The 22944-nt window shown below is 36.3% G+C and overlaps 1 protein-coding gene across 2 annotated transcripts in view; it reads left to right on the top strand.

Annotated features, from left to right (window-relative positions):
• Positions 1-5152: 5152 nt before the first annotated feature.
• LOC121735472 (apoptosis-resistant E3 ubiquitin protein ligase 1) overlaps positions 5153-22944 on the top strand; it is a 95325-nt gene continuing 77533 nt past the window's right edge. Inside the window, exon 1 of one of the 2 annotated variants that reach the window (XM_042126308.1) lies at positions 5153-5339. In XM_042126308.1, coding sequence (XP_041982242.1) covers positions 5171-5339 — 169 coding nt within the window. In that variant the 5' untranslated portion in view covers positions 5153-5170. Of the gene's footprint in view, positions 5340-7527; positions 7741-22944 lie in introns of those variants that run through there. The other variant, XM_042126317.1, reaches the window with a different exon arrangement.

Genomic DNA, 22944 nt, shown 5'->3' with positions numbered 1-22944 from the left:
TCGAGAATCGAAGGTAAGACCTAAAATTTTTATTTCATTTACTTCATTAATTTTACAGTTGTTAATGAATAGGTTAACATTTTCCTTATTTTTATTTTTTGACATTACCATTAGTTCTGTTTTGGTTTCAGAAAACTTAAAGCCCGTTTCTAGACTCCATTTATTCAAATTATTTAAAGTCTCTTGTAGTATTTTTTCAACGAGTTTTAGGTTTTTTCCAGTACATCAAATTGTTAAGTCGTCTGCAATTAAATATCCTTTAACGGGTCGTTTTATAACTTCCAAGACATTATTAATTGACAACAAAAATAAAATTACACTCAAAACAGACCCCTGTGGAAGTCCATTTTCAGTGCAGAGGGGCTCAGAAAGGACATCATTTATTTTAACCCTTATAAACCTATCTGACAAAAAATTTATAACAAAAGCTAAAACGTTACCTTTTAAATTTAACTGTTGTAAAAGCAATATTACTCTGTGTTTCCAAACCATTTCGTAAGCCTTCTCCAAATCTAGGGCAATTAGTACTACTTTATTCTTATTTGCAAACGACCTAAGGATATCTTCTTCTAAAAGGCTCAGATGATCTAGGGTTGATTTAAGTTGTCTGAAACCAAACTGAAAAGATGACAAAAATTGATTACGTTCTAAGTACCATCTGATCCTATTACTAACAATTTTTTCCAAAATTTTACAAAGGTTACATGTGACTGAAATCGGTCTGTAACTCGATGTAGTAGTAGCTAATTTACCGGGTTTTAAGATGGGTATTACAATAGCTTCTCTCCATAAATCAGGAAAAACCTGGTTAACCCAAATGTAATTGTAAATGTCTAAAAGTCTTTCAAGAACCAATAATGGAAGTTTTTTAATCATAACATTTGATATTTTATCAGGACCAGGGCTGGAATTTCCTAATTTTTGAATAACGAGCTTAAGTTCCTCTAAGGTAATTTTATTGTTAATAGTATTTTCATTATTTAGCTTATCAAAACCTGAACAGCTATCTTCTTTTTCTTTTTTATAACATAAAAACTCTTGTCTATAATTGTTTGAGTTTGAATTTGCAGCAAAAGCTCTAACCAATAACTCTGAATTAAGTTTAGGATTACCACAAAGCTTTCCTTCGTTATTTTTTAAAATTATTTCTGTTTTATTCTTCTTTTTACCATTTATAGAATTAATTCTCTGCCACACAGTTCCTATCTGTGTTTGACTATTTATTGATGAAACAAATTTTTGCCAATTAACTTTTCTACTTTCTTTGAAAATTCTTCTAGTCTTAGATCTTACTTTACGATATTCTATCTTCAATATTTCTTCCCTACGTTTATCCTCTTCATTATATTCTTCCAAAATTTGTTTATTTAAATTAACTTTTTTTATTTTTATATATTTTCTGTAAGCTCTTTTTGTATCTTTCAGTAACTTAGAACACTCATCGTTCCACCATGGTACCTGATTATTTCTTAGCTTACCACTTGTCCTAGGTATGTTTAATTCAGCGACTTCGTCCGCGTGGACTTCAGTTTATAGCGCGCGGTGTCAATAAAATTAGTGTCAAAAGCTTTTTAAAACCCTGGTACCCCTTAAATCAAAATACCCAAAACAGCCGTGTAGTGTGCACATAATGTTTTTTTTTTAAATTAAACTTTTTTATACCTAAAGCTTATTTAGCGTTACACAACTTAGCTGCATAATGCATTACACAACTTTAGCTTTGCCCAAAACTCATAAACTATTTAGTATTTATTATTGGTATACTGTTGTTTCTGATATCTAGATTGGTACGTGAGTTAATTAATAACATGTATAATAATCGAAATATTGACTTAACATGGTACCACCTCTTATAGAAATACGCATGAGCAAGCAATAGCGCGATCTAGGGGACTCTTGGCGCCATCTGTTTTGAGTTTTTGGAACTAAGTTAATTTGACCAAATTTACGCATTTTCACCCCCTTACAACCCCTTTTTCCAGTTAAAAAGTAGCCTATGTCCTTTCTCAGGCTTTAGACTATCTGTGTACAAAATTTCATTACTATCGGTTCAGTAGTTTTGGCGCTGTTGTTTTTGAATTTGATATCTAAGTTATTAGGTGAGTTATTAGTTAATAACGTGTATAACAATCGAAATAATTGAAAAACCTAGTTCAACATGGTACCACATCTTATAGAAATACGCATGAGTAAGCAATAGCGCGATGTAGGGGACTCTTGGCGCCATCTGTTTCGAGTTTTTGGAACTAAGTTAATTTGACCAAATTTACGCATTTTCACCCCCTTACAACCCCTTTTTCCAGTTAAAAAGTAGCCTATGTCCTTTCTCAGGCTTCAGACTATCTGTGTACAAAATTTCATTACTATCGGTTCAGTAGTTTTTGCGTGAAAGCGAGACAGACAGACAGACAGACAGACAGAGATACTTTCGCATTTATAATATTAGTATAGATTTGTGAATACAAGTGACAATTATTGTGTTTTGTGCCCGCATTTACCCAAAATGACGCCCACTAGAATTCCTAACGCTAGCGGCAGAGATGACCAGGACAATGATTCTCCGACATATATTAGAATTAAAATGTTGATTGCATTGATATATTTTCTGGATGGAATATAGGCCAACACGGTACACTCGAACTCCTTAGAAATGCAGTAGGAGTTCTATAAGATAAGATAGATTGATTATTATTATACCAAGTGATAATATTATTAAACATAATATTCTAACGTATTAAAAACTATAAACAAAAACATAATAACTAATAAGTATGATTAGTTCTATGTTACAATGAAGTAAAAAATAAATCGCCATCTGTTGAATCGTATTAGAACTAAAATATTCATTGCATCGATATATTTCTGGATTTTTTATAATATTATACATAAAATATATTTAAGATTTTTGAAATATTATTTTAATACACGTCCATGACCCAGGAACATTTAAAACTTTTTGTTCCGCCTGCGGGACTCGAACCCAGGACCCCCGGGATGAGCGCTGGCCACGCGTAATGCGAATTAATTTTCATCGATATTTTCATGGAAATAAGATATTTTCCCACATCAAAATGTAGCCTATGTCCTTTCTCAGACTCTAGAATAACTGTGTACAAAATTTCATTGCAATCGGTTCAGTAGTTTTGGCGTGAAAGCGAGACAGACAGACAGACAGGCAGACAGAGATACTTTCGCATTTATAATATTTGTATAGATTAAGTATTAATTATTGAATATTTATTGCTTAGTGGTTTTTAACGAAATTGCTTTCAATGTGATTGAACCGTGTAAATCCGCCTTAACGTTTCGTTTCAAAATGTTAAACGTTCCGGTTCGCGAAAAAAACAAATGTATTATTGTCACCACACACACACACTCTTGTAACGTTTCAGACCGTTTACAGACTAATCTGCGTTCCGAAAGTGAGGGAACGGCTCAGAACAGCTGCAGGCTGCAGCTCGTGTAGTAGCGACCGTTATAGCGGTCCGGTTTTGTTTTGAAATGATAATTGCTGAAGGAAGTATTGTGCCAAGACGACTCAATTTGTACCAAAATGGTATCCCAGGAGTCTGTAACGTTTATTATTTGTACGTGAACAATGATATGTCGAAAAATAGGCAGATTTGATACCGAAGTTGGTAGATAGGTAGAAGGGAGGTGAAATAGGTAGATCTACTACGAATAATAAAAACTAAGGAAAAGTAACTCCGTCAAAAAACGTGCTCCACAATACTTGTCAAAAAAGTGTACTTTAGGTAGGTATACATTTCAATACATTTTCAATATTTAGGTGACCTTGAGCGGTACTAGGCTGACGTTACATGACAGATCAAAAGGAACCAAATTTAAGTCGGTAATAGTATGGGAGTTACGATTCCTTAGTTTTTATTATTCGTAGTACCTACATGATAGATCTACTATAAAGTTGGTAGATGCACAGATTACTAGTATATATTTGGGTAGATGTGACAACACTGGCTATGGCCATGTCAATGTCAAATTGAAATTTTTTTTTTTTAATCTTATTATGGCACTTCGGCTATATAGCCATGGCCAGTGCTGACCATAGATAAAGTATTAAAGTAGTCGTGTTCGTTTCGTTTTTCAATGCACATTGCGCATGCGCGAAGTTAAAAATTAGTGTCAGTGAGAGTCATGTTCTAAAATCTGACAGAAATTGTTATTATTTTATTCATTGACTTTTATAAGTGTACGCGGCATAATGGTCTCTACCTAATCAAAATACTGTGGCCGGCCCGCCATTTTATGTTACGGTTCTCCGAAGTACATAAACTGTCAAAGTGTCGTATTAAAGGGATGTCGAAATTGAAAGAAAATATCGATATATCGATACATCGATATTTGAAAAAATATCAATATCGGTCTCGATATATCGCGAAAAAAATATCGATATATCGGTGAAATTTTTCGACCAATTTGCTTTTTTTAAATTAATTTATAGTCCGTCAAAAAAGTGAAAAAATTTAAAAAAGTTTGTCCTTGGATCGGTACATTTATATTTTTACTAAAATGTTTGTTATTTTACCGATGGCTTGACTTCGTATGTGCTAATTTAGTTAATAATTAGACAATAAATAAGATTTGTGATAGAATAGTAATATAACATGGCTTGATTTTCGATATTATTTAATCAACATAGAAATTAGTAGATTTGACGTTTAGTGATGTACTTTTTTATCCAATTAAAAAAAATATAAGGTGAAGAATCTGACCATTTATTTAAAAGATTTTAACCTTTAATATAACATGGCTTGATTTTCGATATTATTTAATCAACATAGAAATTAGTAGATTTGACGTTTAGTGATGTACTTTTTTATCCAATTAAAAAAAATATAAGGTGAAGAATCTGACCATTTATTTAAAAGATTTTAACCTTAATAGCTCACTTATAACATCTTACTTATCGATATCCTCGACAAATATCAACCGAGTGTCCATTACTATAGACCGCCATGTTTAGTTCTTGGCAATATGGCGCCGGCCACACTTTTTTGTAGTTATGTCGCTTCCATCTGTTTCCTTATTCATTGGTTTATGGTAAATACTCTGTCTGTGATTGTAAACAAATAATATTTCTGTGTTACATATTTGGAAGATTTATTATGTAAAATATAAATACGTATTTCCTTTATTATATAGTATAAATATGATAAAACGTTCGGATTATATTTATTCAGTAATCAGTGTAATACTTTTAGCTTGTGTAGTATCAAGATTGGTTTTGTGTGAATTTTTTGAAGACGAAAGTGCTGAGGTCGACAAGTGGTTGGAAGAAAATCATCTTAAGCAACTAAAACAACTATTCAGGGATAAAGGTAATACAGTTCAATATATTTAGTAGTTTTGATATTAAAATTGTTAAAAGTAAATAATATGCCAAGTGCGAGTTGGACTCGCGCACGAAGGGTTTCGTTTCAGTGTTAGCCCATTTATCGAGAAAGGCTATAAGCTATCACGCTAACAAATAGGAGGGAAATAAAAAACCCCCGCCAAACAACTTTAAAAAGTAATGAAATAATATTTACTGCCCTTAAGTTCAAATAATTCCTAACTTGTGTAAAGTAATATTTTAGTCCATAATTGTTGTCACGGTGTGTCGGGGGACCGCCAAGTAACTACACCCTACAACCGCCAAGTCGCTGATTATCTCGATTCAGTTTGCTGAATTGATCCTTAAACTTGTTAATTGTTATGTGAAATCAAACATCTACATTAGCGGTCCCCCGACAGACCTTGACAACAATTATGGACTAAAATTTTACTTTACACAAGTTAGGAATTATTTGAACTTAAAGGCAGTAAATATTATTTCATTACTTTTTAAAGTTGTTTGGCGGTTTTTTTTTTAATTTTTTTAAACTAGTGTTGGTTAAAGTGCAGAATAATTCCTATCAACAGAATCATATTTTCATGATTACCATCTATCAATGTCCTTTTCAATGAGGCCATTAATATGAGCTCAAACATGAAACCTCCACTTTGGATTCATACGAAGCTCGGTTCCTATAGAATCCAGGTGATGCTGCAGCATGGTTCTGATACTATTGGTATACAGATTTGACCACTTCATGCTAATGTCAAAGTGGTGCATACCACTGGTGGTGATTCCTGTCTCCATACTTGTCATTGTATTCTATCCCTAATCCGACAAATGGACACCTACCAGGTATTTATGCTCTTCTCTACTCCTCTTGATTTTTCGTTGGATCTCAATACCGCCGTTTTATTGCCAACGCATCAATGCATAATTAGCAAGGAACAAAGTGCGAGTCGGATTCGCACACGAAGGGTTCCGTACCGTTATGGTAAAAAATTGTGTTTTTAGAGTTTCGTAGCCAAATGGCAAAAAACGGAACTCTTATAGATTCGTCATGTCTGTCTGTCTGTCTGTCTGTCTGTCTGTCCGTCCGTCCGTCCGTCCGTCCGTCCGTCCGTCCGTTCGTCCGTCCGTCCGTCTGTGGCATTGTAGCATCCAAACGGGTGGACCGATTTTGATCTAGTTTTTTCTTGTTTGAAAGATGACTTAATCGAGAGTGTTCTTAGCTATAAGTCATCATCATCAGCCTGCTCCGTGCTGGAAAATCGCGGTTCGTCTGGTTTGTGAAGGGCCGATTAGCAACTTGTAGTCGTTTGGTGGGCTTTATTTTTGCATTCTAGTTCGTGACATTTATGAATATTTATACCGTGTGTTGTCCCCCGACACACCATGACAATTATGGACTAAAATATTACTTTACACAAGTTAGGAATTATTTGAACTTAAAGGCAGTAAATATTATTTCATTACTTTTTGAAGTTGTTTGGCGGGGGTTTTTTTATTTCGCTCCTATTAGTCTTAGCGTGATAAAATATAGCTTATAGCCTTTCTCGATAAATGGGCTAACACTGAAACGAAACCCTTTGTGCGCGAGTCCAACTCGCACTTGGCGTTTATTTACTTTTAACAATTTTAACGATTTTCATGAAATTTAGTATATGTATAGGGTTTCGAGGGCGATAAATCGATCTAGCTAGGAATCATTTTTAGAAAATGTCTTTTTATCGATAATCGATAAAATGAAAAACATGACTCTTCCTGACATCTATTGGCGAATAATAATACTATTTTGTGAGCAATTAATTGCTTTAACGACACAACAACAGCTAAAGCTATTCCAGCAGATGACGTTGTTAAGTAACACGAAGTCAATGAATCCAGGTACTTATTATAAAGTGCCAAAAGAGTGCCTCACGTGCCTGCCAGTTATCAAACCACCATTACGGAAATCTTGTCCCGAACCCCCTGCCCTCGAATGGCGAAACCCTAGGGGTTCGCGTACCCCACTTTGAGAAACCCTGGTATAGTCGATAGAGTACATTACCATTTACCTCATCCCTATAATGAATCTACATCTCCTTCGGCGATGCATTATCGAATACAGTGCAGGACCCCAACTCCCAGGGCTCGTGACGTCATGCCCGCCCCCAAACAAAGCCAGGCAACTCAGTCCCGCCGCAGCCCTCGCCGCGACCGCACACCCCTACCCCATTATGGACATATCACACATATCAAAGAAAATCCTTTAAAAAATATTAGAATTCAGTTGTATGGTCCCAAGTTTTCGGTAATAATGTGGCAATTTGAAGATTCGGAGATATGCTCCATCGGCATGATCCATCCGTCGCACAGCCGCAACTCCGGCCTCTCGTTGTTATCAGGAGTGTCGCAGTTTTCAGGTACCTAAATGATCCTATTATCACGTTACATTGTACAAGTTTTCTTATCTTTAATGTGCTTATGATAGTAAATAACTAAACACTTATTAATAGTAGTACCGCAGGCAGTGACAGGTAATACTTAGTACTAAACTGTAATATTAAAATATATCTGTTTTTATTAACCCCCGACAAAAAAGAGGGGTGTTAAAAGTTTGAGGTATCTGTCTGTATGTCTGTGTGTGTGTCTGTCTGTGGCATCGTAGCATTCAAACGGGTGGATCGATTCTCGGCTGATTTATTTAGGAATTTTATTGTAATTATTTTGTTGTAAGTACCTAATCCATACTAATATTATAAATGCGAAAGTATCTCTGTCTGTCTGTCTGTCTGTCTGTCTGTCTGTCTGTCTGTCTGTCTTGCTTTCACGCCAAAACTACTGAACCGATTGCAATGAAATTTTGTATACAGTTATTCTAGAGTCTGAGAAAGGACTTAGGCTACATTTTGATGTGGGAAAATATCTTATTTCCATGAAAATTTCGATGAAAATGAATTCGCATTGCGCGTGGCCAGCGCTCATCCCGGGGGTCCTGGGTTCGAGTCCCGCAGGCGCAACAAAAAGTTTTCAATTTTCCTGGGTCTTGGATGTGTATTAAAATAAAATTTCAAAAATCTTAAACATATTTTATGTATAATATTATAAAAAATCCAGAAATATATCGATGGAATGAACATTTTAGTTCTAATACGATTCAACAGATGGCGTTTTATTTTTACTTTATTGTAACATAGAACTAATCATACTTATTAGTTAGTATGTTTTTGTTTATAGTTTTTAATACCTACGTTAGAATATTATCCATACTAATATTATAAATGCGAAAGTATCTCTGTCTGTCTGTCTGTCTGTCTGTCTGTCTGTCTTGCTTTCACGCCAAAACTACTGAACCGATTGCAATGAAATTTTGTATACAGTTATTCTAGAGTCTGAGAAAGGACATAGGCTACATTTTGATGTGGGAAAATATCTTATTTCCATGAAAATTTCGATGAAAATGAATTCGCATTGCGCGTGGCCAGCGCTCATCCCGGGGGTCCTGGGTTCGAGTCCCGCAGGCGGAACAAAAAGTTTTCAATTTTCCTGGGTCTTGGATGTGTATTAAAATAAAATTTCAAAAATCTTAAACATATTTTATGTATAATATTATAAAAAATCCAGAAATATATCGATGGAATGAACATTTTAGTTCTAATACGATTCAACAGATGGCGTTTTATTTTTTACTTTATTGTAACATAGAACTAATCATACTTATTAGTTATTATGTTTTTGTTTATAGTTTTTAATACGTTAGAATATTATCTATACTAATATTATAAATGCGAAAGTATCTCTGTCTGTCTGTCTGTCTGTCTCGCTTTCACGCCAAAACTACTGAACCGATAGTAATGAAATTTTGTACACAGATAGTCTAAAGCCTGAGAAAGGACATAGGCTACTTTTTAACTGGAAAAAGGGGTTGTAAGGGGGTGAAAATGCGTAAATTTGGTCAAATTAACTTAGTTCCAAAAACTTAAAACAGATGGCGCCAAGAGTCCCCTAGATCGCGCTATTGCTTGCTCATACGTATTTCTATAAGAGGTGGTACCATATTGAGCTAGATTTTTCGATTCTTTCGATTGTTATACACGTTATTAACTAATAACTCACCTACCAACTTAGACATCAAATTCAAAAACAACAGCGCCAAAACTACTGAACCGATTGTAATGAAATTTTGTACACAGATAGTCTAAAGCTTGAGAAAGGACATAGGCTACTTTTTAACTGGAAAAAGGGGTTGTAAGGGGGTGAAAATGCGTAAATTTGGTTAAATTAACTTAGTTCCAAAAAACTCAAAACAGATAGCGCCAAGAGTCCCCTAGATCGCGCTATTGCTTGCTCATGCGTATTTCTATAAGAGGTGGTACCATGTTGAGGTAGGTTTTACGATTCTTTCGATTGTTATACACGTTAATATTAACTAACTAGCTGTTGCCCGCGACTTCGTCCGCGTGGACTTTAGTTTATAGCGCGCGGTGTCAACAAAATTTGTGTCAAATTTAAAAACTTTTTAAAACCCTGGTAAGTGGTACCCCTCTTAGGGCCGCGTTACACCGGAATGGCAGCGCTGAAAGTGCTCGCCTCGCCGCTGCCATTCCGGTGTAGCGAGGCCCTTAATTAATCAAAATACCCAAAAACAGCTGTGCAGTGTGCACATAATCTATACTAATATTATAAATGCGAAAGTATCTTTGTCTGTCTGTCTGTCTGTCAGTCTCGCTTTCACGCCAAACGCCAAAAGTATCTCTGTCTGTCTGTCTGTCTGGCAGTCTCGCTTTCACGCCAAACGCCAAAACTACCGAACCGATGGTAATGAAATTTTGTATACAGATAGTCTAAAGCCTGAGAAAGGACATAGGCTACTTTTTTACTGGAAAAAAGGGTTGTAAGGGGGTGAAAATGCGTAAATTTGTTCAAATTAAGTTAGTTCCAACAATTCATAATAGATGGCGCCGTGCGTCTTCTACATCGCGCTGACGCTTGCTCAAAAGTCTTCATATAAGACGTGGTATCATCTTACATTTAAGTTTCGATTTTTTTGATTGTTATATCTATTCTTCGGTATTAAATAACTCAGTACTTTATCTGTGCAGTGACGTAACCTTAAATCTATACTACTATTTACCCATAAACTATTTATCATTGATAGATTTAAGGTTACGTCACTGCACAGATAAAGTACTGAGTTATTTAATACCGTAGAATAGATATAACAATAAAAAAAATCGAAACTTAAATGTAAGATGATACCACGTCTTATATGAAGACTTTTGAGCAAGCGTCAGCGCGATGTAGAAGACGCACGGCGCCATCTATTATGAATTGTTGGAACTAACTTAATTTGAACAAATTTACGCATTTTCACCCCCTTACAACCCTTTTTTCCAGTAAAAAAGTAGCCTATGTCCTTTCTCAGGCTTTAGACTATCTGTATACAAAATTTCATTACCATCGGTTCGGTAGTTTTGGCGTTTGGCGTGAAAGCGAGACTGCCAGACAGACAGACAGACAGAGATACTTTTGGCGTTTGGCGTGAAAGCGAGACTGACAGACAGACAGACAGACAAAGATACTTTCGCATTTATAATATTAGTATATATTATGTGCACACTGCACAGCTGTTTTTGGGTATTTTGATTAATTAAGGGCCTCGCTACACCGGAATGGCAGCGGCGAGGCGAGCACTTTCAGCGCTGCCATTCCGGTGTAACGCGGCCCTAAGAGGGGTACCACTTACCAGGGTTTTAAAAAGTTTTTAAATTTGACACAAATTTTGTTGACACCGCGCGCTATAAACTAAAGTCCACGCGGACGAAGTCGCGGGCAACAGCTAGTTAGTTAATATTAACGTGTATAACAATCGAAAGAATCGTAAAACCTACCTCAACATGGTACCACCTCTTATAGAAATACGCATGAGCAAGCAATAGCGCGATCTAGGGGACTCTTGGCGCTATCTGTTTTGAGTTTTTTGGAACTAAGTTAATTTAACCAAATTTACGCATTTTCACCCCCTTACAACCCCTTTTTCCAGTTAAAAAGTAGCCTATGTCCTTTCTCAAGCTTTAGACTATCTGTGTACAAAATTTCATTACAATCGGTTCAGTAGTTTTGGCGCTGTTGTTTTTGAATTTGATGTCTAAGTTGGTAGGTGAGTTATTAGTTAATAACGTGTATAACAATCGAAAGAATCGAAAAATCTAGCTCAATATGGTACCACCTCTTATAGAAATACGTATGAGCAAGCAATAGCGCGATCTAGGGGACTCTTGGCGCCATCTGTTTTAAGTTTTTGGAACTAAGTTAATTTGACCAAATTTACGCATTTTCACCCCCTTACAACCCCTTTTTCCAGTTAAAAAGTAGCCTATGTCCTTTCTCAGGCTTTAGACTATCTGTGTACAAAATTTCATTACTATCGGTTCAGTAGTTTTGGCGTGAAAGCGAGACAGACAGACAGACAGACAGAGATACTTTCGCATTTATAATATTAGTATAGATAAGTAGGATGTCCTTTCCCGGGACTCAAAGTATCTCCCAAACAGCAAAATCGGTTCATCGGTTTGGGTGTGAAGAGGTATCAGACTGACAGATAGAAAGACAGACAGACACACTTTCGCATTTATAAGTATGGATATTTTCCCTTCTCCGGTATATAACCGACCTACATTCCGCCGTCAAGAAAAAATTAAATAAAGAATACAGATTTTTGGTTTTTATCCAATAAAATGTAATCGACATGCTACAAAGCAACATGGCGGCTTTTTGGCGGGAAGCCAACTGGTTATGCGGAGGCATTCAAGTTCAGCCTGAGCCAATGTAATTAAAGAGCGTTGTATATTGAAACTAATTAGGTTATAAGCCCAGACACCGAGCTATTTTCAGTGTGATAGGGTGTTGGAAGCCTCAATTTGCCTTTGATCATAGCCTATTCAACGAATTATTTGAAAACTAGACGTTCCGCGCGACTTCGCCCGTGTAAAGTAGATATTTCACTGACAAATTAGTCCACAAAAATGGCCTATGATCCTTCACGTGGTCTACCTCTAAAGCCGGGTCCATACGAGTGTAACGTGTAATGTAAGATTACGTGTAATTTAACAACAGTGTGGACGGTACACGAACGCAAAGCGAATTGTCCAAACGAGCCTTTGTGCTCGCGCGAAAACCGTGTATTTTCTTAGAGATAAAATATCGCAATTTTAAATTGTATGCCGTAGCAAAACAGCTTTAGAATGTTGGAAGTTGCGGGTGTCATCAATCATACGTCAGCGGGGAAGGAGAGATAGCGCCGCGGCCCGCGCTATTCGAATGAGCACATAATATATACTTTATCCCACCAAAAACATTAAATGTAAAAGGAGCTAAGCAAAATATTGCTTAGCTATTCAATACTTCTGTCGTAAAAAGTTTTCAGATCACATTCAAGCCAAGTCCTCAACTTATTTTGTAATTTAAATCAACATTCAGTAAACGTATCAATAGATTTCTTTATTTTATAATTATTATCATAGTAGCTTGGCAATACGTGGGAGAGCCATGCTTCGGTACGAATGGGCCGGCTCGACCGGATAAATACCACGTTCTCACAGAAAACCGGCGTGAAACAGCGCTTGCGCTGTGTTTCGCCGAGTGAGTGAGTTTACCGGAGGCCCAATCCCCTAACCCCTACCCTATTCCCTTCCCTCAACTATTCCCTTCCCTACCCTCCCCTATCACCCTATTCCCTCTTAAAAGGCCGGCAACGCACTTGCAGCTCTTCTGATGCTGCGAGTGTCCATGGGCGACGGAAGTTGCTTTCCATCAGGTGATCCGTTTGCTCGTTTGCCCCCTTATTTCATAAAAAAAAAAGAAGTATTGAATAGCTATGCAATATTTTGCTTGGCTCCTTTTACATTTAATGTTTTTGGTGGGATTTCATTTCTTTTTTTAAAGGTTTTTTTTTTCTTTTCTTATCAGGACACGTCATACCTTTTCTGTGCTTCGCTTAGCACTCATTCTCTATCTCAATTACTAAGTACAGTTAATGTAGATAATATTTGGTCTTTGAATGATTAAAATTGGACGTTTGGTTTTAATGTTATGGCGAAATTAAAATATTATGATTTCTGCTGCACGTTGCGAATTGGGGGTCGTCAAGGCGCGCCGCGCGGGTGTGCTCGCCCGGAGAGTCCACGTAAATATTAATTATTATTACCTCGATCATGGGAATCGCAGACACAATAAATTTATGATATAATAATTATACGACAGCCGGGTGCCGCTTCATTGATGGGATAATATTATAGTGCTTCATTAATTCATTACGTTTTGAATGACTATCATTTTTGATTGCTATTATAATTAATTTCTATAACTATAAATCTCCAATCAATTTATTTTGCTGCCACAAAATAAAACAACATCAGATATCGTTTACAGGGAAGCTTTAACCCAATTTTAATGGAATCTTTTACGCATGTAGGTAAGCATAAAATAATAAAGCATAAAACTACAAAAAAAAAACATAAAATACTTTAAACAAAAAAAATACATTTAGAAATTGCAAAATAGTATAAATAATAGTATCTTCTGTAGGTAAGGATAAAATAATCAAACATAACACTTAAAATATGTATAAAAAAAATACAATAAAAATGTGTATAATCTATACTAATATTATAAAGCGGAAGAGTTTGTTTGTTTGTTTGAACGCGCTGATCTCAGGAACTACTGGTCCGATTTGAAAAATTCTTTCAGTGTTAGATAGCCCATTTATCGAGTAAGGCTATAGGCTATATTTTATCACGCTAAGACTAATAGGAGCGAAGAAATAGAGGAAAGTGTGGAAAAAACGGGGAGAAATTATTTGAAAGGGCTTATTTGAATGCGCTAATCTCAGGAACTACCGGTCCGATTTGAAAAATTCTTTCAATGTTAGATAGTCCATTTATCGAGGAAGATTATAGGCTATACTTTATCATGCTAAATCTAATAGGAGCGAAGAAATAGAGGAAAGTGTGGAAAAATGGGGGAAATTATTTGAAATGGCTTATTTGAACGCGCTAATCTCAGGAACTACTGGTCCAATTTGAAAAATTATTTCAGTGTTAGATAGCCCATTTATCGAGAAAGGCTATAGGCTATATTTTATCACGCTAAAACTTATAAGAGCGAAGGAATAGAAGAAAGTGTGGAATAAACGGGGAAAATTATTTGAAAGGGCTTATCTCACGAGCTACTGGAACAATGTTTCTGTTTTTGGCACAGATAAGAAGTAGACCACGTGAAGGATCATAGGCTATTTTTTGTGGACTAATTTGTCTGTGAAATATCTAATTTAGGGGGGCGAAGCCGCGCGGAACATTTCGCGTGGTCACGAGTCACGACATCACGCGTAAGCGGCTGGACCCATTTTGTTGAAATTTGGTATAAAGATACTTTGAGTCCCGAAAAAGAACATAAGATACATTTTGTCCCGGAAAAATGTACGGTTACTGCACAATATACTTTTATGATAAAGTCGCGCGTAAACTATTCAATCTATTTTGATGGAATTTGGTATGGAGATACTTTGAGTCTCGGGAAAGGACAAGGAATACTAATTTTGTCCCGGAAAATGTGCGGTTCCCGCACAATAAACTTTTATGATTATCACCTAAAGCCCTAAACTATTTAATCTATTTCATGAAATTTGGCATGGAGATTGGAGATACTAATTTGAATCTGGGACAAGGAATGTTTTTGTCCCGGAAAAATGTGCAGGTCCCACACAATATGCTTTTTTGATTTGCGTGTAAACGATTCAATCGATGTACGGGAACAACCATAAACTAAAGTCCACGCGGACGAAGTCGCGGGCAACAGCTAGTAATTATAATATAGTAGTTACAGGCTAAATAGTGTAAACCATTTTTATGTTCTGCTTAACATAAAGATTGACTAAGAAATAAAGATTGAAAAAAAAATATTTAAAAATCAATGTCCACCCGTGCGAAGCCGGGGCGGGCCGCTAGTATAATATATTGAGGTTATAACTTAATAGTTAGAATTTTTAAGGAGAAATTTATTTTCTTCGTTTTAAAGTACCTATTTAAATAAAAGCTTTTTTCAAAAAGTTTTTTGCTTATAATTTATTTTTTGGTTTTTTAGTTAGGTATCTCTGGCTAGATTTATCAGTCTACTTGATTTTAATTTGTTTTGTTTCAAGAATATGATTAACTTATTTAAGTCCTTAAGAAATCGTACTTGATTTTGATCAGTAAAAAAACCATGTCTATATTTAGTGAGTTGCAATATTCCGTTTATTTCTAAACGACTAAAAAATTAAATTTCACTTTTGGACACAACACGACACGACACGAGTTGACACGACACGACACGAAACGATCCGACCCGACCCGACCCGACCCGACCCGACCCGACCCGACCCGACCCGACCCGACCCGACCCGACCCGACACGACACGACATAAAACGACCCGACCCGACCCAAACCGACCCGATCCGATCCGACTCGACCCGACGCGACACGTCACACGACCCGACACGACACGACACGTCACGTCACGTCACGTCTCGTCACGACACGCACGACATGATACGACACGACACGACATGACCCGAGTCGACCCGACATGACCCGACCAGACCCGACCAGACCCGACCCGACTCGACCCGACCCGACCCGACTCGACCCGACCCGACCCGACCCGACCCGACCCGACCCGACCCGACCCGACCCGACCCGACCCGACCCGACCCGACCAGACCCGACCAGACCAGACCAGACCAGACCAGACCCGACCCGACCCGACCCGACCCGACCCGACCAGACCAGACCAGACCAGACCAGACCAAACCAGACCAGACCAGACCAGACCAGACCAGACCCGACCCGACACATCACGTCTTGTCACAACACGACACGACACGGCACGGCACGTCACGAAACGGCACGACACGACACGACACGACACGACACCATGACTTTTCAATTTACTCTTAATGAGCCCTTTTATTTGATACCCATATTGCAAAAGTACTATAAAAATAACTATTCCCCTATCTTGGATGAGCCGCCATATTGGATGTAGAATGACATTATATTTTTTTTCCGAGTTACTCTCAATGAGCCCTTTCATTTGATAACCATATTGCAGAAGTGCATTAAAAATAACTATTCCCGTATCTTGAATGAGCCGCCATATTGGATGTAGAATGACATTACATTCTTTTTCGAGTTACTCTCAATGAACCCTTTCATTTGATACCTATATTGCAGAAGTGCCTTAAAAATAACTATTCTTCTATCTTGGATGAGCCGCCATATTGGATGTAGAATGACATTGCATTCGTTTTCGAGTTACTCTCAAAGCCCATTCATTTAATATCTATATTGTAGGATTGCATAGAAAATAACTATTTCGCCATCTTGGATGGTCGGCCATATTGGTTTTAGAGTGATGTCAAATACAATATCGTGCATTGTCATCCAAACTAAACGTGCATGCAAAATTTCAGCTTAATCGGTTAAATATATCTACTCCAAAATTGAGTTCCAAAATTTCACCCGAACATACATACTTACATACATACAGAGCAACTTAAATAAAAGCTTTTAAAAACATCTGTGTAGTGTGCACATAATATTTCTTTTTTTTTTAATTTAACTTTATTTATGCCAAATTTTAAAGCTTACTTTACCCATAAACTATTTATCATTGATAGGTTTAAGGTTACGTTACTGCATAGATAAAGTTCTGAGTTATTATTAACGTAAAAAAGAAAATATTATAATAATCGAAAAATCGAAACTCGATACCACCTCTTATAGAAAGACGTTTGAGCAATCGTCAGCGCGATGTAGAAGACGCACGGCGCCATCTATTATGACTTTTTGGAACTAACTTAATTTGAACAAATTTACACATTTTCACAACCTCTTTGTCCAGTTAAAAAGTTGCCTTTGTCCTTTCTTAGGCTTTAAACTACTTACAACCTCTTTGTCCAGTTAAAAAGTTGCCTTTGTCCTTTCTTAGGCTTTAAACTATCTGTGTATAAAATTTCATAAAATCGGTTCAGTAGTTTAGGCGTGAAAGCGAGACAGACAGACAGACAGATATACTTTCGCATTTATAATATTAGTATAGCAATCTATACTAATATTATACTCTTAAGCTTTAATACTTGAAGGTGATCATTTTTATTTAGCTGTTGCCCGCGACTTCGTCCGCGTGGACTTCAGTTTATAGCGCGCGATGTTAACAAAATTGGTGTCAAATTGGTGTCAAAAGCTTTTATAAAAAAAACCCTGGTACCCCTTAAATCAAAACAGCTGTGCAGTGTGCACATAATATTTAAATTTTTAAAATTAAACTTTATATTTTATGCTAATTTTTTAAGCTTATTTAGCCCCCCAATTACACAACTTTACCCATAAACTATTTATCAATGATAGGTTTAAGGTTACGTCCATGCATAGATAAAGTACTGATTTATTAAATAACGTTATATAACAATCGGAAAAAATCAAAAATTAAATATAAGATAATACCACCTCTTATAGAAAGACTTTTAATAATAATAATAATAATAATAAAAATCCTTTATTGAAAAATTCCACAAAAAAAACTTAATCTAATTACCCGCCAAACCACATTGCGGTTTGTCGGCGGGCTTCACGCTCTTTACTTACTATAGAAAATATACTTGGGCAAGCGTTAGCGCGATGTAGAAGACGCACGGCGCCATCTATTATAGATTTTTGGAACTAACTTAATTTGAACAAGTTTACGCATTTTTACCCCCTTACAACGCTTTTTTTTAGTAAAAAAGTAGCCTATGTCCTTTCTCAGGCTTTAGACTGTCTGTATACAAAATTTCATTACAATCGGTTCGGTAGTTTTGGCGTGAAAGCGAGACAGACAGACAGACAGACAGACAGAGATACTTTCGCATTTATAATATTAGTATAGAAGTATAGATTACCGTTGAACACAGCACTGATGTAAGCGTCTCGACTCTCGACGTTCCACGCAGGAGGGAGTGATGATATAATTTATTTTGATAAGGATTATTAGCACGAGTAAAATAAATGCGTTTAAATGTAGTCCAAAAAAAAAATCAAGATTTTTAAATAAAAAAGGGTTGTGGTGCATCACTTGACATAGATAGGTATAGTGTGTCGCGGACATTTTTGTAGATACTTATAAGATCTACATTTACTTATATCTTTTATAGCTTAGGCAGCGTACGCAAAATAAATAAATTTTCTGGTTGTTTCCGAAAAACTAAAATATCTTACGGAACCCTATATTTTCCGAAAGAAAAAGTAGCCTATGTTACTCGTAAATAATGTAGCTTTCGAATGGTGAAAGAATTTTTAAAATCGGTTCAGTAGTTTTTGAGCCTATTCATTACAATTAAACAAACAAACAAACAAACAAAGTTTACCTCTTTATAATATTAGTATACTTAGATTTAAAAAAATATATTTCTTTGACATTATTATTTTTTTAAATATATTTTTCATCGGTCGAAAGTACCCAAATTTGAGGTTTTTCGAACCTTTAAAAATTCATATCTTTAAAAATATTAACTTTATCGTAAAAATTCATAGGACCTTTTTTATTGGTATTTTAAAATTAAATAAAAAAAAACACTAATCCATTTTCAATTTGTCAACTTGTTGTCAACAGACTTCAACCATAAATAAAAGTGTATAAATTCGTATGTATAGGTTTGTCACTCAAAAATCTGTCATTTTTCCTAGTAGTAGTGTCGTAGTGTGTGTAACGTTTTATTTGTTAACCGACTTCCAAAAAGGAGGAGGTTATACGTTCGTCTGTTTATTAAAAATATATATGATAAAAGCATAATTTTAAAATAATATTAGCTGGATGCACTCCTTCACCATATCTATACTAATATTATAAATGCGAAAGTATCTCTGTCTGTCTGTCTGTCTGTCTCGCTTTCACGCCAAAACTACTGAACCGATTGCAATGAAATTTTGTACACAGTTATTCTAGAGTCTGAGAAAGGACATAGGCTACATTTTGATGTGGGAAAATATCTTATTTCCATGAAAATATCGATGAAAATTACTTCGCATTGCGCGTGGCCAGCGCTCATCCCGGGGGTCCTGGGTTCGAGTCCCGCAGGCGGAACAAAAAGTTTTCAATGTTCCTGGGTCTTGGATGTGTATTAAAATAATATTTCAAAAATCTTAAATATATTTTATGTATAATATTATAAAAAATCCAGAAATATATCGACGCGATGCAATGAACATTTTAGTTCTAATACGATTCAACAGATGGCGCTTTTTTTTACTTCGTTGTAACATAGAACTAATCATACTTATTAGTTATTATGTTTTTGTTTATAGTTTTTAATACGTTAGAATATTATGTTTAATAATATTATCACTTGCTATAATAATAATCAATCTATCTTATCTTATAGAACTCCTACTGCATTTCTAAGGAGTTCGAGTGTGTTGTGTTGGCCTATATTCCATCCAGAAAATATTTTTACATTTTAATTCTAATATATGAAAACAGATGGCGCTTTATTTTTTACTTCATTATTATAACAGAACTAATCATACCTACTTTATTATATATTATTGTTTTTATTCATAACTAGCTGTTGCCCGCGATTTCGTCCGCGTGGACTTTAGTTTATAGCGCGCGGTGTCAACAAAATTTGTGTCAAATTTAAAAACTTTTTAAAACCCTGGTAAGTGGTACCCCTCTTAGGGCCGCGCAGCGCGCTACACCGGAATGGCAGCGCTGAAAGTGCTCGCCTCGCCGCTGCCATTCCGGTGTAGCGCGGCCCTTAATTAATCAAAATACCCAAAAACAGCTGTGCAGTATGCACATAATCTGTACTAATATTATGAATGCGAAAGTATCTCTGTCTGTCTGTCTGTCTGTCAGTCTCGCTTTCACGCCAAACGCCAAAACTACCGAACCGATTGTAATGAAATTTTGTATACTGATAGTCAAAAGCCTGAGAAAGGACATAGGCTACTTTTTTACTGGAAAAAAGGGTTGTAAGGGTCGTAAATTTGTTCAAAAAATTCATAATAGATGGCGCCGTGCGTCTTCTACATCGCGCTGACGCTTGCTCAAAAGTCTTTCTATAAGAGGTGGTATCATCTTACATTTAAGTCTCGATTTTTTTCGATTGTTATATCTATTCTACGGTATTAAATAACTCAGTACTTTATCTGTGCAGGCAGTGACGTAACCTTAAGACCAAATTTCACCAACGACTGTTAAAGTTAATGCTCGAATTAGTATCACGATAGCTGTTTCGTTTTTCATATGAATGAAAGAGAAGACAGGATATTTTAACAAGCTGTTAACACTAACAGACGTTGGTGAAATTGGGGCTAAACCTATCAATGATAAATAGTTTATGGGTAAAGTTGTGTAATTGGGGGGCTAAATAAGCTTTAAAATTTGGCATAATATATAAAGTTTAACATACAAAAATGAAGTACTTATTGTTTGCACACTGCACAGCTGTATTGATTTAAGGGGTACCAGGGTTTTTTTATAAAAGCTTTTGACACCAATTTTGTTGACATCGCGCGCTATAAACTGAAGTCCACGCGGACGAAGTCGCGGGCAACAGCTAGTAAACTATAACTGTGCGAAATTTCATGCACCTACGTTTCCCCATTTTTCGTAAAAAGGGTTACAAAGTAGATATTCACGCCGACAAAAGTTCCTCAAATACCTCAACTGCTTCTCTCCTTATAAAGCACTACTTCTGCATTTAATTCGATTTTCGAACAATACCTCAACAACTCCGACTGGCTTATAAAATCTGCATTTAATTTCGAATTTCGAAGGCTACACCCGCGAGCACCTGGCCCTCACCCTGCTGGCATCCCGCCTCACCCCCGCGCTCGCGTTCCCCTGTCCCCCTAGCACCCCGCCTCACCCCCCTTCCCACCTTGTCCCGGGTCGCCGCCCCAATTCCCGCGTCCTATTTACATCAACAAGTGAGCATCGATTATAATATGCAATTGGCCTTATCATATATTTTTGGCGGGGTTTTTGATTGGGTTGGGAGAAGAAATAAGTCAAATAACTGAAGAGTAAACTTTATTGGGTAGTAGTTAATAGTACCACCAGTATATTATTATGCTGCTCAACAATATACCTCTTAGTAATAAAAAGTTACACAACGTGTATGTCTATACATGTTGTGTAACTTTTTATTAGTAAGAGGTATATAATTATTGTAAAAGGTAGGTGCAAAAGATTTTTAGGGTTCCGTAGCCAAATGGCAAAAAACGGAACCCTTATAGATTCGTCATGTCTGTCTGTCTGTCTGTCTGTCTGTCTGTCTGTCTGTCCGTTCGTATGTCACAGGCCACAGCCACTTTTCTCCGAAACCATAAGAGCTATACTATTGAAACTTGGTAAGTAGATGTAGTCTGTGAACCACTTTAAGATTTTGATACAAACATTGAAAAATCATTAAAAGTTTTAGGGGTCCACATAGATACAACTGAAACAAAAAAAAAATCATCTTACCTATGCGTGTGGGGTATTTATAGATAGGTCTTAAAAAGTCACATTGAGGTTTCTAGTATCATTTTTTTCTAACCTGAATAGTTTGCGAGAGACACTCTTCCAAAGTGGTAAAATGTGTGTCCCCCCCCCCCCCCTCTAACTTCTAAAGTAGGGGCATGATAAGTCTCAAAAAAATATATGATGTACATTGCTACAAAAACTACCAACGAAAATTGGTTCGAACGAGATCGAGCCAGTAGTCTATACTCATAAAATTACATGTCCTGACTGACTGACTGACTGATTCATCATCGCTGAGCAAAAACTGTTAAAGTTACAGCAACGAAATTTGGTGAGTAGGGTTGTTTTATTAAGTAGACACCCACTAAGGAAGGAATTGTGAAAATTTTACCCCGAAGGGGGTGAATTAGGGGCTGAAAGTTGGAATGAAAGTCTGTCATTTCTTAAGTTAGAAACATGAAAGTTTATTTTTGAGTTACTGATTAAAAATTAATGGATACGTATTTAAGCGTTTTTGGAAATTCTACCCCCAAGGGGGTGAAATTGGGGTTGAAACTTTGAATGAAAGTCCGTCATTTCTTGAGTTAGAAACATGAAACTTTATTTTTGTGCTACTGCTTAAAAATGAATGGATACGTATCAATGCGTTTCTGGTAATTCTACCCCCAAGGGGGTGAAATTCCGTCATTTCTTAAATTAGAAACATGAAAGTTTATTGACGTTTGCGTTTGACGTTTGCTTAAATAGGGTCCCGTTTTTACCCTTTGTATAAGGAACCACAAAAAGGGGAAAACTATCCATCTCTGTTATTAAGTATAACTATGTTAACGCGGACGAAGTCGCGGGCAACAGCTAGTTTTTTTATATGTCATAAATGGTAAACCTAAATTTAACTTTCATTAAATCAACTGAAATCCATACTTAATATTATAAATGCGAAAGTATCTCTGTCTGTCTGTCTGTCTGTCTGTCTCGCTTTCACGCCAAAACTACTGAACCGATTGCAATGAAATTTTGTACACAGTTATTCTAGAGTCTGAGAAAGGACATAGGCTACATTTTGATGTGGGAAAATATCTTA

The sequence above is a fragment of the Aricia agestis genome, chromosome 2 (genome assembly GCF_905147365.1).
Source record: "Aricia agestis chromosome 2, ilAriAges1.1, whole genome shotgun sequence".
Taxonomy (NCBI): domain Eukaryota; kingdom Metazoa; phylum Arthropoda; class Insecta; order Lepidoptera; family Lycaenidae; genus Aricia; species Aricia agestis.
This window is presented reverse-complemented; position numbering and strand designations above follow the sequence as displayed.